The following is a 17,092-nucleotide window of genomic DNA, read 5'->3' as shown; positions in this document are numbered from 1 at the left end:
ATGTGGATATCCATCTTAATCTACTTGATCCGACGATGATAGACAAGATTAGCGATCAAGACACGCTAATATTGCCATGGTAAATAACGGACGCTAAAATAATTCGAGACATAAAACTCTTGAAGTAGCTCACGCAATCAACAACAATCAACCATAGCATGTGTGACGGCTCGATATTGAACCTTAGCATCGGGTCAGGAGACTATCGCTTAGGGGCTGTTTGGTTCGCGTAGCAGTGGAGCCAGGCTCACATGGGATAAGCTGAGGAGATGCAACACAGTTGTGTTTGGTTGACTGTATTTATTCAGTCTAGTTGAGAAGAGATATTGTTTGGTTGCCTATATAAAGATATGTTACATGAGATAAAAAAATATATAAAGTCATGATTATGATTTTTATTTTTTACAAATATGCTCTAAAAATTCTTGTTTTACCTAATTATGTCTTAAATATCTTTAAACATATTAATATCACTTAATATTTACTAATCATACACTAATACATCATTAATCAGACTAACTCATGCAGCCAGCGAGCCTAGCCCGGCAGAAACGGCCGATTCTGGTGTTCCTGCCGAGGCTGGCCATGGCCTTCTTTCTGCATGGCTAGAGCCTGGCTCAATGGCGTGAGCAGGCAACCAAACAAGGCTGCCCTGCATTCAGTCAGCCTGGTTTCGCCGGATGCAAGCAACCAAACAACCCCTTAATGCTCGCCGACTAGGACACCAGGTTGTTACACAAGAAGATGCAGAAGCAGAACTCAAAAGCTATGGACAATGACCAATGCAAGGCATGGTAAGTGACTCACGGTGCTACAGGCGTGTTTCGTTTAAGCTCTAGTAAGCGGTGCCTAGCGAGTAAAATGAACCTAGCCTCAGGAGTCCAAAATCAGGCGTACATGCGCCACCACCTCTAAGGATGAGCTTGTAGACGACGCGATGAAGCAGAGAGACACAATGCACTAATAGGTGAAGCCATACCACAACGCTACTAACATGTGGGTGCCATAAAGCGAAACTACCTGTGAAAACAATTTGAAGGTTATATGAAATGGTTTTGATAGGTGAAAGGGTAGAAAATATGTTATTTAGGTTAGCAGGTTAAATAGATCAACGTTAATAATTCAGAAATTATATAGAAAATTTATATTCCTCATATACACCGGATTTATAGTATGAATAACAATAGAATAAATTTGTCGTGATGAACGACCTAATAAGTTAGCAAAAGAATAGGCTTTTGTGTTCTTACCACTATTTTTTGAGGTCTAATTATGATTTTGTCCTATTTATTTAACTTTGCAATTTTGTTCCTGTTTTTTTTTAATAAAAAACAGAGTTTACATTTGTTTCTTTTAGAAGAGTCAATTGTTTCAATTTAGTGGAGAAAGATAAAAACCAGAGTTCACATACCTTTGTAATTTTGTTGCTACGGTAATGAAATTCAGTTTTCACCAGTGTGAAAAAAAGAGTTCACATTTGTTTCATTTAGAAGAGTTAGGGTTTTCCTATATGAATTTCCCTTCAAAATTTTCAGCACCATATGGTTCATCATATCATATATTTTAACAACGTATAAAAAATAACATCAAATTTGCAAATATATCATATCGAACATTGTTTAACTAGTCGTCTTCTTCATTTTTCTTTCCTTCAATTTATTCATTTGGCTTTTAGCTAACTGGCAGAGTCTAAACCAGAACGAATGAGAGAGAAGGGTGCCTTCGGATTAAAAAAAACAACAATAAAATCATTATTGGCCTTCAAAGCAGGACAAGAACACCAATCTCCCAACAAAATTACAGATAAAAAGGAGCATTCAGAGTTCAAAACGAAATACTGGATCTGGTTTACTATATATCCTATTATAAGGTTATAGCGGACTAGCGTACACTCAGTGACTAACAATTTATGGGCAGAACGTGCTCAAGCGACAAAAATCTATCCATGTCCCTTACACAAGAATGGATGGCCCTTGGATCCTTCATTGACGCAAAAATGTCCGCACGCACGAGTTATTTCTGAACAACCTTAGGGTCTGGCACTTTAAGGATGCCAGCATCAACCAGTGGCTGCAGCTCAGGTTTTGCAAGATCCTTGACCTCCTTACTTGGCGATTCCAGGAAACCTGCAACCACCTTCGAGCTGCAACCAGACGTCCAAAATATAATTTGTCAGGTATATCCAATAATACCAAGTAACTATGCAAATGCAGCAATATGTTGAATTGTTAAAAGTTCAGAGTCAATAATGGAAAAGGGGTTAAACATTAGGCCATAATTACACAAACAAACTACATCTGCACTGCATGAGTTTTGGATGCACAAGTACATGGCAATATGGCATCACATCGAGAAGTAAAACATTGTACCTGTATCCTTCAGCCCATATCTTGCACTTTCCTTCAAGAACCTTTCTCCAGAGAGTGACTGCAAATGCTGGACAGTCAATTATCATTCTTCTGATTACACGACTGGAAAAGAAATTCTCAAATGCATGTTCAATATCTTCAGTCTTCGGTTGGGCTGCATCAGACACTATTGCATCATGCAACATGTGGATCCTATCAGTGAGGCCCTCCAAAATATTGTCTTTACCACCAACAACAATCTTCAGGTTTCAAAATAGCACCACAGAATTCAAGTCAGGATAGTCATGAAATTTATACAAATGATAACAGGAAAAAAAACTGTAGGTAGGTTTGTATGAAGCATTATGTACATAGTTATTCTCCTATCGTCTCAACACTTCCAACACAATGGGAACATCCCTAAGAAAGTAGATTGCATTAACTGATACAGATTTCTCCACATTAGATAGACAATCAATAGCCAGATTAACATAAAGGTCCACAAATGCCATCATTTTGTTGGTCCAATTTTGTACTTGAAGATAAAATTAATATGGAATGGGCAATGGTCATTATTAGAAAAAAATGGTTATATTTCAAATCAATGCTATAAGGAATTTCAGACTTCTACATTAAATTATCATGGCATGAACAATGAGCAATGGTCATTATTGGGTAAAAAAAAGGTTATTATACAAATCAATGTTGTGGTAAGGAATTGCTTTGGTAGAAAACTTGCAGAGGAAAAAGGTTTATGCCACAATAAGGTCTAGGGACAAATTGAATATCAAGATCATGATGGCAAAAAGAGTTGCACAGTGCACATAAAAGTCATAAACAGTAAAGAGCAGGTTTCTCATCTCCATGGAGCCATGGATAACAGCAGATCACCTCATATAATATTTCTTTGCCAAAATTTGTTCGAAGTAATTCTCCAACATTTTCAAGGCATGATTGGATGAGAGCCTGCAAGCAAATTTAAAAATATATATTAGGTGTACCAAATATAGTCATCTAACTACATGAGATGCTTATAATGAGGATAAGATGTTCATGTTTACTCCAGGTGCTTGAAGTTAATTAACAAGTTAGTTGATCTTATTTAAGAACCCGTTTGCGTTGGGGGGGACTAACTTTTATAGGCCATGCTTAACGATGTAGTATTTCTTTCTTTAAGCACTAATGCAAACTGGAGTGAATGTAATCTCCAATACATCAATTTCCATCGACAAGTATTTCATATTTGGGAGCCATTAGTATTTAGTAAGTATGCTTCCACTACATAGTAAATAGAATTCCATCCAGATAAGTGCAACCACAAGAAGACAGGCCAAGGCACAGAAATATAATCAGAATCACTGGTAACTTCAGAAACAGAAGGTGGATACACAAGCAATGCTGCAGGTGACCTACTACTGCACATAATTTACTGTCCACTTATTTTGCTTCCTTTCTACAACCATGGCTGTTCACACAAAACATTGTGCACTTAGATTAGCAACCTGGAATTAGAGTTTTTGTGATTAAACTATATCTACCCGTGTTGCAAGAATTAACACGCTTCTTAAAAGAATGATATGTTCTTTAATGCAATAGATACGGGCATCACCTCAGCCAGCTCAGTTTTCACCAACAGTTCATGTCGCCTTTGTAATGGATCCTTCTTGCTCTCAGACACAATTTGCATGACTACTAAGCCATTAGGGTCTTCATCAGTCATACCATTTACTACGTTTTCTGATGTGTCACCCTGAACCAGAAACATCAACTATTTAGGATGTCTTTCTCTATAGAATACTTGGAGATGAAAGAGTAGCTTAACTTGCCTCTTTTGGACTAAGAGACGGCACATTGTAGTTCAGACAAGCCAGATCATCCGGAGAAAGATAGCGTGAGCAAAGAGGGTTTAGTAGTTGCAGCAATGGCCGTCTCCCATTCTGTTCCAGCAAGTAGATCCATTGGTAACAGTCGAGCAGAAGTTTACAAAAAATCCCAAGATAAACTATTCGGACAAAGGGAAACTATTACCTTGTCAAAAATGAGTTGCTTTAAATGTTTTGCCAGCTCTTGAATGACAATCTACCAGGCCAAAGATAAACTGTTAGTTCGCCCATTTCTAGCTGCTTGCAACAAGAGGCCTGATTCTCACAGAAAGCAAACTGTAGGTGCTAACCAACCTTAGAAACAAGCTTTGTGTCATCAACAATGGAAAGAATGCAGATAAGGAACTGGATAAAAAGGAAATGTGTTAGCAGAGGACTAAGGGTAAACCGAATCCATTTGCAAGAACAAACTTGAATCTTATCTAGAAAAGGGAGAAATGCTTAACAGGTCACAATATTTCCCAAACTATAATAGCCAAAATAATCATAAATAAATACAGTCATTACTCACAAGGCATCCAAAATCACTTAGAGCAAGCTTCAGAATGTGCCCCTTCAAACTTTTAATGATCTTCTTCCTGTCCTGAAATACATTGCCATGTCCATTTAGTCTTGTTAACGAAGATAGTACATACAGCAGAAAATAAATAAGCAATAAGGATGTACTGCATAATCAATTTGCAAAGATACAAGCACCGCATCTACAAAAATAAACCAGCACCAAACAAAACACCAGTGGATAGTAGCGGAGAAAGTGATTGAACTGGAGTAAATATATAATAAGAACCTGTACAAGAATACCTTTGCACTGCCATGCTTGAGGCAACCAATTCCTAGTTTTAAACCTTCCCTTGTCTGCATGATCCTAACGATAAGTGGCTCTTTCGACCTTTTCTTCTTAGCTTTTGTTTTCTTTGGTAGCTCCGGAGCATTTGATGGTTCATCTCCATCTATGATTAATGCTCCTTGAGTAAGAAGGGGGATAAGTTGACAAATAACGTCCGAGGCTGAGGTCTACCAAAACAGACATAGGTTACAATGTGATAAAACGAATAATTAGTTCACAGATGAGGGCAGGTAAAATAAACATTGCACAACACAGGATACAATGTGATTACCTTATCTGCAATTGTAAAGTACTCCAATATGGCCGTGTGCACTATTGAATACTCAACAGTACCTTTCTCCAAGATTTTATGAATCACAATAGTCATGTACTGCAGGACAGATGATAACTGCAACCCAAGCTTGGAAATTGTATCTATCAAACTGGAAAAGGATTGAACATTAGGATTTGCCACAAAATAAAATCCATGGAACTGTTGTATCTAGAGACAAAAAAAAACCTCCTACAGATAACCAAAGTTACATTAGTTTTCCCTATAATTCTAAGACAGGGAAAAACTGCAAAAGACATGCTTAGCTCTACCTTATTACAACTGTTCATAAGATGTTCAGAAAGAATAAATAGCAATTAGCAAAGGGAACTTCTAAAATGCATGACCAGGATTCCAGGATGTATGTTGGTACCAACCAGCAGGAACTTTGCAAAGTCAGATCCTGGAATAGCTGAAGTTCAGTGGAGTACAGTTCCAGCAACAACTGTTTTTTCTGACGTTTTGTTCCCCGCTGAAATGCATAATCAACAACTGCAAGAAAGAAAATATACTTGTTTTAAAAAAAGAACATATATTGACGAGACCTTGATTTAGTTCAATTGTTTCTTATAGGAACACATGAGAAGAGAAAATGATGAGTTTGAAGCCATTCACTGCAATAACATAATTGAACACACACCTGCAGCTCCTATAGTATGATGAAGAAGTTTGGCAACACGACCATGAAGAGAAGAGATGAAACTGGCAAACTGTTTTTTAGAGGCTGCAACCACAAACAAGAGACATGTTAATGAAGCTAAGGGTCATATCAAACTATCATGTAACATAGCCACATGCCCACGCATGATCTGATTCGTATATAAAGTTATATGAAATGTACCGAGTTCTATAAGCTTCTTTACAAGGAAAACAGCATATTTCTTGCGAGAAAGATCGAGCAAATGTGGATGTAGAACATCAAAAATAGCATCCCTCTCTGACTGCGAGCACCACTTTACACATGTCTGCCAAAAGACGGTGATCAACTGATCATCAAAAGCCAGGACACACAGGCAACATAACAAAAAAAGCAGCAGATTGACAAATACTGTGTGTGCTCAGCTTACTTGAAGAACACGTGCAGTAATATGTGATGTGGCAATATCCAAATATTTCCCATCCATTTTCTTGATAGCCTCACTTACTACCCTGGAAAGGCGACAATTATGTCAATGTATATGATTGCAAACATAAGATACAAGACTGTGATCCAAGTACTTACTTGGACCTCTCTTCTTTGCTCACATCGTGACATCTCATCTTTTCCCACAGTTTCGTTAGTTCCTGCAAGTATTCAGGGTCAAACAGAGCAAAAGAGCATTGAATTTAGCAAACTTACAAGTTTACTGTCACCACAAATGTTAGTCAAGGTTGAAGAACTTGTTAATGCTGATGATCATTGTGGGGGTAGGGTAACGTCCCAATTCAAAAAGGCAAAAAAATCAGGTTTGGATAGTTGAGCACATAATAATCATCAAAAGAACCGTTTAATATTTAATTCGAAAAGGCAAAAAAATCAGTTGGATAGTTGAGCACATAATAATCATCAAAAGAACCGTTCAATATCTAAGTACTGTAAGCAGAACCTAGTTGCAGAAACTGACTCTCTGGACATAACTACATACAGGTTTATGTGTTCAGTCCATAGTGGAACGATCGATCATAATGCATGTCAGGTTGCAGCTTTACAGCAATAGTGTTACAACTAGAAGCATAATTATGACCTAAAAGCAGGTGCTGCAAACCCCAAATGGAACATACGGTGCGAAAAAAAAAGCACTAAAGTACCTTCTCAAGGCTGTAATGCCGTTTCCTCTTCATCTTCCTGGCCTCCGACATTTCCTGTCACAGTCCAGCCCGCCCGTCAATTTAAGCTCAGAGATAAAAAAAAAAAAAAGGCAACGGCCTCGATCGAAGCCCATGCTCCAGCGCTTCCGAGCACAAACGAGCAATTGAGAGATACCTTGGCCGCGATGCGCTTCTCCTTGTGGGTAACCGGAGTCTTCTTCCTCGCCACAGCCTCTCCGGCCCCGCCATCTGCGGCCGAGTGCTTCTTCCGCTTCCCTCCGTCCCCACCTCCCTTAACTTGCGGCCGAGGCTTGGCCTTCCCTTCCGCATGCTCGCGCTTGCGCTTCTTCGCGCCCTGGCGATCGCCGCCGCCCGCCATCGCGCGCGCCGCTCGCTCGCTGCTCTGCTGTGGCGACGGAGGACGACGAAGGGGGTTTTCCCCGGACCCGATAGTCCCCAGCTAGGGTTTATACGAGCTCGTCCGCCAGTGGGCTAGTATTAGGCCTCAGTGGCGGCCCGCTCAGGGTATCTTCCGGTTTCGGGCCATGGCGCCTGCAGATGCGTACAGGTCCAGGTCGAGGTCCAGCAACCGAGGCCCATGGCTCCAAGATGTTTCGAGGCTTTTTGCTTTGCTCGGGCCCAGCCCAGCACAGCACAGCACAGCTGACCGGTCAAAGCGCGCGAGGCGAGGGCAGTTCCGTCAATTCGTCGAGGGCGGGGAAATTGAGGGTTTTCCCGCGGCGGACAGCGCGGGCCTGCACTTCTGCCGCCAACCCGGCCTGCGCGGGATCGGCTGGACGGGCCCGAACAGCAAACAGCGGCGGGGTGCACGGGACGCTGTTGCGTGCGCCGAGCCGCGCAGCGAGGCACGCCTCCTCTTTTTGGGTCGTAGTGTCGGTCTGGCCTGGATCTGGTGCGACGCGGCAGCGCGTGGACACCCGTGTGGCGCCCTCCCCCATCGTCCTTTCGAATCGAAGTTCACTGGGGAAGGGGACCCCTTTGGTAGGGATTCTACCGCGGCTCCTGAAGCCGGCCATGCCGCGACGTAGCGGGAAGATGCGGAGGTGCCGCGGCAGAGCCACCGGGCTGCGCCAGCGCGGAGGTGGTGGGGCGCTCGCCGGAGCTTCGGGCGCGCGAGCTCTCCGGCGTGGTGGAGGTGGAGGGCGGGTGCGCCGACGAGGAGGGCCCGCCCCGGCGAGCCACTGGGGAGGAGGACGAAGGGCGGTGTTGGGCGGCAGAGCGCGGTTCACGCGGCCATGCCAGCGAGGAGAGCATGACGCGCGGCTGGGGAGGAGCAAGGGCGGCCGTGCCGGCGAGGAGGGCCCCGACGCGTGCTGTTGCGACCTCCGCGTAGAGGCCTCCGTGTTTTTTTATATTTTATTTTATTTACAAAGTTTCTTCGTTTAAGCTTATAAATTCAGCAGTATTTTTTTCTTATTATAAATCAGCGAGCAGTGATTATAACTATAAGCAGCGGTTGGCCGCGACCTTCGTGAGTGAATGGACAGTCTCAATAGGGTTTATGACAATCTCAATGGGGGCTGACCCAGGTTTTTCAAAACACTTATATTTTAAAAAATAATGTAAAAAAATTTCATCCTCATAAAATTATTTCTACTACTATAAAACTCTTGTCATCTCTCTTTTTATAAATATAGTGTCATATCAATAAATTTATTGTGCATTAAACCTCCATTGACACTGACCTAAGATAAATTGAGAAAAAAATAAAAGAAAGAAAGAAAATAATAAAATTAATATTAGACATTTTACCTTTTTTACTAAAAAAAACTATTTTACCAAATGGTCCATAAAACTGTTTCAGCTTCATCACGAATGAAGTTCCTCCATCCATGAAGCCCTGAAAGGTTCTGGCTTGGGACTGAAGTAGAAGTGCCAGTGAACTCCACCGCCTTCTGGTGCCAGGGTATGGCTATAGCCTAGACCTGGCTTTGCTTGGAACACAGGAACTCAAGTGTCCTACTCATGTGTCGTGTCCGGAAAAATTTTTGGGTGTGAAATCTCTGAAAATGATGTTACAGAAATTGTTAGAGCCCTAATATATTTTCTTTTGGAAATAAACTTTCACAATGAATTATTGTACATATAGACAACGCTAGAAAAATCTTGACAAAAATACTACTTCAGTTTAAAGCCCATGAGAATCACAAAATGGAGAAAATCCACTAGACTTTCATCTACTCTCATTACTGAAGCAATATTCATTTTTCAGGATTCTCTTCGTGTTTTTCGAGTAAAATAAACTGATTTCATATAAACTTTCTACATAGTTTGAATAAAACTATTTTACCTTTGAATAGGTTACCACAAGATATGTAAACAATATGGGTATTTTCTAATCAAATACCTTGTGTATCCGTATAAAATGCATTGTATTCAAATTTTTAGATTTAGTATTCGCAGCATATCTATATCTAGATATTCAAATTTAAATAAATATATAATATCATTATCCATCATATTTTATCTGAAATTCCTCAACCAAATTCAAATTTTAGAATTTATTATAAATTATATGTAATTCATATCCATAGATAACGGATAGTATCAAATCCAATATTTATTTATTTATATACACCCTGCTTACCATCAGCCAAACAAGTAAAAACTTTTGTGAGCCGAAGGCCCGAGTTGCTGCCCAGGCGCTTTGTCTTGCCGCAATCACGCAAACCCTACGGCCCAAATTTCCCCTGGTTTCCCTCCACGGATTTCCGTTTTCCCTCCACGCCCGCGCCCCCTTCCCTCCTCCATTTTGAGATCAAATCCTGGCGCAGCCCCCCCTTTTTCTTCTCTCCCCACCAGTCCACCACACCACCCCACCCCACCCCGCACAACAAATCGCACGCCTCGGTTCCCTCCACTCGACGCTTCTCCCGCTCCTAACCCCTAGTACCTTCTTCCCCCACTCGTTCGCTCCGCCGCCGCCGCGACGTCCAGCGGCCAGATCCGCGCAGCAGGGGTGTCCTCCGCCGCGGATCGACCTCCCGATCCGCGCAGGGGGAGTGGCGGCGGGCGCCGGAGCGCTCCGCCGGGGACTTCGTGAGGCTGGAGACGGAGGAGGAAGGGAGTGGTTCCGCGGTGGTAGATCCGCCGGTCCTTTCGCCGGAGATGGACTCCTCCGCTGAGAAGGTGAGCTCCGATCCGCGCTCTTCTGGCTCGATCTGTGTTCCGAATGGTGGGTGCGGGTCTTAATTAATCGCGATGTCTGTTTCTTCTCCTGTCGCAGCAGGGGAGCGGGACGCTGGATCCGGACGAGCGCCCGCCGGCGTCCGGCGAGACTAAGGCCTGCACCGAGTGCCACACCACCAAGACCCCGCTCTGGCGCGGGGGACCCTGCGGACCCATGGTGAGTAGTATTCCCGATCCCGACGACCCCCGATCTCGTTCCCCGGAACCCTAGCGCGGCTCCGGGGCCCATTCCAGTTCCCGATCTGTGCTGTCCTCGGCTAATCCGCCCCCGATCTGTGGTCGCAGTCGCTGTGCAACGCGTGCGGGATCCGGTACCGGAAGAAGAGACGGGAGGCGATGGGCCTGGACTCCAGCAGCAAGGCCGGCGGCGGCACCGAGCAGCAGCAGCAGCGGAAGAAGAAGGCCACCGCGGCCGCGGCCGCCGCGGCGGCGTCCAAGCGGGAGAGGGAGAGGTCGAAGGAGGCCGACGAGGTCACCGTGGAGCTCCGCGCCGTCGGGTTCGGCAAGGAGGTGGTGCTGAAGCAGCGGCGGCGGATGCGCCGGAGGCGGCGCCTCGGCGAGGAGGAGCGCGCGGCCTTCCTCCTCATGGCGCTCTCCTCCGGCGTCGTGTACGCCTGACTTCACCCCCACCTAGCACCGCACCCGAAGGCGGGTGAGAGGAGGAGGCCGCCGCTGGTGCTGCAAGCCGCCGATTTGGTAGACGGGCGGCATGATCTGAGCCCAGAGAGATCCGCATCTCTCTTTACCCCCTTTTTCCCCCTCTGGATCTATGCTAAGTTTTCCCGGCTAAGTAGTAGTTCGTCAGTTCGAACAAAGCGAGTTAATAATCCGTGTCCGTGCTAGGCTAGTAGCAGCTCTGTTCCTCCCCCGTCCCGTTCCTTGCTGTTCTTGCCCCCCACCTCCTCTAGTTGTAATCCTACCGCTAGTAGTGTGCTAGTAGCTGTCTTGTAACCTTCTCTTGCAATGTAAGGAGAGATTATGATCATTCTTGCAAGCGAGTAGTTGAGAAGTGTCCGGATCTGGGCGAGTGTGCGGTGCTCCGGCTGGAATCGTGTCCGGAAATGCTGGTGTGCTCTCCAGCTAGCTCTTGTGCATTGCATCGTCGTCGTCTCTCTAATGCTGGACTGATGACGACATGGTTGTTTCTGCTGTGGTGTGAGCTGATGTACGAGCTCGTGGATGCTTCTGCGTCATGGTTGACCTGCTGATGCTTTCTCTGATGTCGGAGTAGTACGTCTCCACCTACGTATAGCACCATCTGATGATTCGAACTACGGAGTAGTAGTAGCTTGGTTTTGAAAAGTTTTTTTTTTTTTGAAGGTCATGGTTTTGAAAAGTTGAAGCCTTCAACCTCGGATCCGAGGGGGAGCGGGGAGAAGGCCGAAAGTTATGGTATGGGTGGTCACTGTTGCTGCTGCTTGCGATCTGGTGTGATGAAATGGTCAGCACTCAGCAGCAGCTGGGCACGCACCCTGTCCACCCACGGTGACAGTGTTTCCTGAAAGGGAAGTCGCGTTCCATCACCTCGGCAGGGCAGTCAACACTCTCCAGCACGCAGCTCGGCTGTGCGCTTTGCACTCACCTGTTGCTCCTCTCTTGCTTACCATAGCTGGAGAAGCCGGTCGTGACTGGAGTGGAGGCGCTGGAAAGGTTCGTGAGAATTTTCCTCTTCCGGAGGGCGCATGAGGCCGTGGGGGGAATATCTTGTGATGGCTGCTACCTCTATCTTTGTCCTGATCAGGGCAATCGATGGCCCGGCCGAGCCGATGTTAACAGATGATGGATAGGATGGCCCGTGGGCATCTTGCGATCCTGGTTGTTGGGGTTGTTCCGTTTTGTTTTCTCTTGCTGATACTGCTGCTGCTGATGATGATGAATTATTCTTGGCGAGGAGCAGGAGCAGCGCCATGTGATTTGGGTTTTTTTTTTTTCCCTTGTGGACAAGCAGTGTCACACGGGGCCGGCCTTGTGCCGTCTGGTATTCTAGTCTAGTAGCCATCGATAGGGACGGCGCTGTTAGTGTTAGCACATTCCATCCTAGCGGTGCACCGATGACGACGACGATGATAGCGTGGCGCTTGATTTTTGGTGATGCTTTCCTGCTGGTTTCGGGAAGCGAAGCAAGCAACCGAGCCAGACACGGCTGCTTTTCTTTCGTTCTTTGGGTTGGGGTGCTGTCACGCCTATGGAAAGGAGTGAAGTGAGTTTTTTTTTTTTTTTTTTTTTTTGCCCGGCTGGCGTGCGGGCTGGGGCATTTTATAAAAAAAAAGAAAAAAAAACTGGGCTGGGGCAATTAAAAAAAGGTGGGACTGGGACTGGGAGTGAGAGCCGGGTGGCGAGGACAGGGCAGGTGGCCACATGGCAGGAGGGCGCCGCCGCGTGGCCACACACCGTGAACACGGCAGGGGCAGGCAGTCATGGACTCATGGGCAAACTGTGCAGTGCGTGCAGCCTCCGCCCCATGCTCCATCCGTGACCAGCAGCAGCTACCACCACCGTGGGCCCTCAAACATTCTGGCCCTAGTCTAGCGCTGTGATCGTGAGCTCAGCATGGCCCGCCCAGCCCAAAACTCAGCCTGTGTCTCCTCTCCTGGACTGGATCTCTCTCTGGCTGGGCCATAGCTTGTGTTAAACCGACGATTCCCGGTCGGGTCGTGTTCGTGTAGCAAGAAGCAGAGCTGCTACCCAAACACAGTTCCTGCAGCTGCTTACGTCAACTACTTATAAATGACTGACTGATTTAACAATATAAGGCCTTGTTTCCAGAATGAAATTTTTTTAGCTACTGTAGCACTTTTGTTTGTTTGTGGCAAATATTATCCAATTATGGACTAACTAGGTTCAAAAGATTCATCTCATGATTTACAGGTAACTGTGTAATTAGTTTTTATTTTTGACCATATTTAATAATTCATGCATATGCCGCAAGATTCGATGTGATGAAGAATCTTGAAAAGTTTTTGGTTTTTAGAGTGAACTAAACAAGGCCTAAGTTCAAGTAATTAGGCTCTGCTGCTTCTTTGCCTGAAAAAAGAAAGTTTTTTCACGAGTTAAGGCCTTGTTTAGTTTCACCAAAAACCAAAAATTTTTCAAATTTTTACATCACATCGAATTTTGCGGCACATAGAGCATTAAATATAGATAAAAATAATAACTAATTACACAATTTATCTATAATTTATGAGATGAATTTTCTAAGCCTAGTTATTCTATAAGTAGACAATAATTGCTAAATACAAACAAAAATGCTATAATACAAAAAAAATTGCACTCCACCAACTAAACAAAGCTCAACAAAACAAGTGAAGCAACATGTGTCTTTGGCCTTGTTTCTTCTTCCCCCCTTTGTGTGTAGAGGTAACAACAGTAGAAGAAGAGACTGAGACAATTGCCTTTGCTTCAATGCGTGCTCGTAAGCATTACGCGTCGATATGAAAAAGGTTGCTCTGCGGAGGAGTTGCTCATTTGGCAGCGTGACGTTCTTTTTCTGTTGGGCTGTTTGGCGATTCTAGAGTGTTAGCAACTGATGTGGCCCATGTACTAAATTGAGGCCCGTACTAAATAAATTGTTAACGCCTCGATTAAATTCGGGGTAAATGCTGGGTACACTTGGCCACCTCCCACGTCCCAGCAGACATCAAAAACAGCAGCCATGGACAGTGAGGGCACACGGTCGAGGAAGATGAAGGTGGATGAATGTCGAATCAAAGAGATCATGTACGCGAGTCAGGAAGATGAGATGCAAATGCGAGTACGGTAAAGCATTAATTCCTTTCAATATTAGGTCTTGTTTAGGCCTTGTTCAGTTCGCAAAAACTTGTGAAAAACGGCACTGTAGCACTTTCGTTTTTATTTGACAAACATTGTTCAATTATAGAGTAACTAGGCTCAAAAGATTCATCTCGCGGTTTACAGATGAACTGTGCAAATAGTTTTTGTTTTCATGTATATTTAATGCTCCATGCATGTGCCGCAAGATTCGATGTGACGGGGAATCTTGAAAATTTTTGCGAACTAAACAAGGCCTTAGTTCACCCTGAAAACCAAAAAGTTTTCAAGATTTCCTGTCACATCGAATCTTGTGTCACATGCATGAAACATTAAATATAGACGAAAACAAAAACTAATTACACAGTTTAGCTGTAAATCACGAGACAAATCTTTTAATCTTAGTTAGTCCATGATTGAATAATATTTGTCACAAACAAACGAAAGTGCTACAGTACCGAAAAAATTTCACTTTTCGGAACTAAACAAGACCTTATAAGGCCTTGTTTAGTTCGCAAAAACTTTCAAGATTCCCCGTCACATCGAATCTTTGGTCGCATGCATGGAGTATTAAATATAGACGAAAATAAAAACTAACTGCACAGTTTATCTCTAATTTGTGAGATGAATCTTTTGAGCCTAGTTACTCTGTGATTGGACAATGTTTGTCAAATAAAAACGAAATGCTACAGTAGCCAAAAACAAAAAAATTTTGCGAACTAAACAAGGCCTAAGATAAGATGGTAGACTCGAAACTTCAAAACGTACCGTGTCACTACATAACTCCGCAGCAGGAAAGAGGATAAAAATGACGTGCTAGGTCAACTCAATCCATTCGTTTTGAAGATATAAGACATACGTACCACGGTCTACTTAGATAGTTAGATCACGTCTTAGGTCTTGTTTAGTTTTTAAAAAATAAAATTCTTCCTCACATCAAATCTTTAGATATATAGGCATTAAATATATATAAAAAACTAATTACACGGTTTGTCTATAATTTTACGAGATGAATCTTTTAAACTTAGTTAATCTAATAAATATCAAATAAAAACGAAAGTGCTACAGCAGCCAAACCTGAAAAAATCACAAACTAAACAAGGCCAAGCATCTCTAACAGTTTCCTAAATGAACTTGCTATTTCTTATTTCTTTGGTAAAACTAGAAAACAGTAACTCCAACAGTTTGGTAAATTGGTTGCCATTTTTTGGCAACTTGCTATCCAGCAGCACCGCGCGCCCATATTTGTCAACTTGCTATCCAGCATAGAGCAACTTCAACAGTTTGCTAAAAGTACTTGGCATCATAGGATTTTTGCCAAAACCATAAAAAAACAGCCTCCAACAAGTTGGCAAAACTACTTGGCAATTTTGTGAGCTTAGCAAAATTCTCCCTTCACTTGGCAAATATGCCAAGTCCTCCAACGCTTGGCATCATGTGTATCCCAATTTGCCAACTAGTTTTGCCAACTTGTTGGAGTCTCAATTTTGTGATTTTGGCAAAAATCCTAGGATGTCAAGCTCTTTTGACAAGCCCAAATATCAAATTGTTGGAGAAGACCTCTTTTTTCACTTGGTATTTGGTTTTGAGACTTGACAAAACTATAGATTTGTCAAGTGAGTTTTAGCGAACTATTGGAGTTGCTATGTTGATTTGATTTTCGGTTGTGGGTCTTCTTATCAAACTCAATTGGCAAACTATTGGAGATAGAAGAAAATCTCACTTGTCGTATGTTTTAGCAACTTGCTAAATCAAATGATTTGACAAATAAATTTTACCAAATTGTTGAAGATACTCTAAACATCAGCAAACCTGATGAATTCGATAGCAAAAAGAGAAGAACTGAAGCATCGATTTTGCCACCATGATTGTCGACGTTTGGGCAAAACTCGTGTCATTGATGCTCCAACGAGCTTCTATGTTTGTTGGGTAAACGACTGTAAAAAATAATAATGCGCCAAGTCTAATAAATGGAAGGACAAGGCTCAAGCATGTGAGACATGATATTGTTATTAGTTTGCTAATGTTTTGTAGAGAGTAGTAAAAAGATAAGGATGCATACTACAAAACCCACTTTAGGCTAGAGTATTTTATATTATTTAACAGAAATACTAAATAAGAAACACGCGTCCTCCGAAAGGATTGTCCGCACACCATACTTATCTTCAATCTTTCCTCTCTCTCTCTCTCTCTCTCTCTCTCTCTCTCTATATATATATATATATATATATATATATATATATATATATATATATATATATATATATATATATATATATATATATATATATATATATATATATATATATATATATATATATATATATATATATATATATATATATATATATATATATATATATATATATATATATATATATATATATATATATATATATATATATATATATATATATATATATATATATATATATATATATATATATATATATATATATATATATATATATATATATATATATATATATATATATATATATATATATATCCAGTGAGCACTTCACTATAGGCCTTCGCACCCGTGCCCCGCCGCCTCCGCAGCACACGACCATGGCGGATGTAGCGGCAGCGGTAGAGATGCCGGATCTAGCGGTAGGTAGGCCTTCTCTCTCTCTCTCTGAATCTACTTTTCTAGGGTTTTGGTGAGCTCTCTCCTATCTTTCTCACCTCATGTGGGCTATAGAATGGCCGCCCGGGAACGACTGGTAGGGCAGGTGGTGGGGATGGTCGATGGGCGGCTTAAGGGAGCTGGCGGCAGTAGGGGCAACCGAACCAGGTTAGGGCGGGGAGGCTCGTGCAGAGCTAAAGAAGATGGCGGTGGACGAGCTCACCAGAGTTGAAGACAATGGTAGTGCTGGGGAAGGGAAGGAGGATGGCTGTTGTGGGCGCTAGGGTTTGCTGGAGCTCTGGCTATCCT

The 17,092-nt window shown here is 43.0% G+C and overlaps 2 protein-coding genes across 3 annotated transcripts; one reads left to right on the top strand and one right to left on the bottom strand.

Moving 5' to 3' along the window:
* Positions 1,728-7,631, bottom strand: LOC8080200 (pumilio homolog 24). The gene is made up of 17 exons (XM_002463524.2): positions 7,352-7,631; positions 7,177-7,230; positions 6,611-6,672; positions 6,456-6,537; positions 6,230-6,353; positions 6,029-6,112; positions 5,766-5,880; positions 5,350-5,500; positions 5,033-5,245; positions 4,743-4,814; positions 4,526-4,576; positions 4,377-4,427; positions 4,175-4,285; positions 3,958-4,098; positions 3,240-3,314; positions 2,370-2,608; positions 1,728-2,143 (listed from the first exon to the last, which is right to left on the bottom strand). Exons 1-17 carry the CDS (start codon positions 7,553-7,555, stop codon positions 2,014-2,016), a joined length of 1,959 nt encoding a protein of 652 aa, XP_002463569.1. The 5' UTR covers positions 7,556-7,631; the 3' UTR covers positions 1,728-2,013.
* LOC8080199 (GATA transcription factor 16) lies at positions 9,969-11,400 on the top strand. Of its 2 annotated transcripts, none has more exons than XM_021451003.1 (3): positions 9,969-10,326; positions 10,427-10,543; positions 10,672-11,400. In XM_021451003.1, the coding sequence occupies exons 1-3, from the start codon at positions 10,306-10,308 to the stop codon at positions 11,002-11,004; spliced, it is 471 nt and encodes a 156-aa protein (XP_021306678.1). In that variant the 5' UTR covers positions 9,969-10,305; the 3' UTR covers positions 11,005-11,400. The 2 variants fall into 2 exon arrangements, with proteins under 2 accessions (XP_021306678.1, XP_002466151.1); XM_002466106.2 differs by having other exon boundaries at positions 9,971-10,326; positions 10,424-10,543.

This window comes from Sorghum bicolor, chromosome 1 (assembly GCF_000003195.3).
Source record: "Sorghum bicolor cultivar BTx623 chromosome 1, Sorghum_bicolor_NCBIv3, whole genome shotgun sequence".
Classification (NCBI taxonomy): Eukaryota; Viridiplantae; Streptophyta; class Magnoliopsida; order Poales; family Poaceae; genus Sorghum; species Sorghum bicolor.
Note: the sequence above shows the minus strand (reverse complement) of the source record. Positions and strands in the feature narration are given on the sequence as shown.

Excerpts from the sequence above, each read along its gene's own strand:
- LOC8080200 (XM_002463524.2), bottom strand. The coding sequence starts at position 7,555 with ATGGCGGGCGGCGGCGATCGCCAGGGCGCGAAGAAGCGCAAGCGCGAG. Across the intron at positions 7,231-7,351 it reads AGAAGCGCATCGCGGCCAAG|GAAATGTCGGAGGCCAGGAA; the intron begins GTATCTCTCAAT and ends GGACTGTGACAG. Across the intron at positions 5,881-6,028 it reads TCATACTATAGGAGCTGCAG|TTGTTGATTATGCATTTCAG; the intron begins GTGTGTGTTCAA and ends TCTTTCTTGCAG.
- LOC8080199 (XM_002466106.2), top strand. The coding sequence starts at position 10,306 with ATGGACTCCTCCGCTGAGAAG. Across the intron at positions 10,327-10,423 it reads TGGACTCCTCCGCTGAGAAG|CAGGGGAGCGGGACGCTGGA; the intron begins GTGAGCTCCGAT and ends CTCCTGTCGCAG. Across the intron at positions 10,544-10,671 it reads GGGGACCCTGCGGACCCATG|TCGCTGTGCAACGCGTGCGG; the intron begins GTGAGTAGTATT and ends CTGTGGTCGCAG.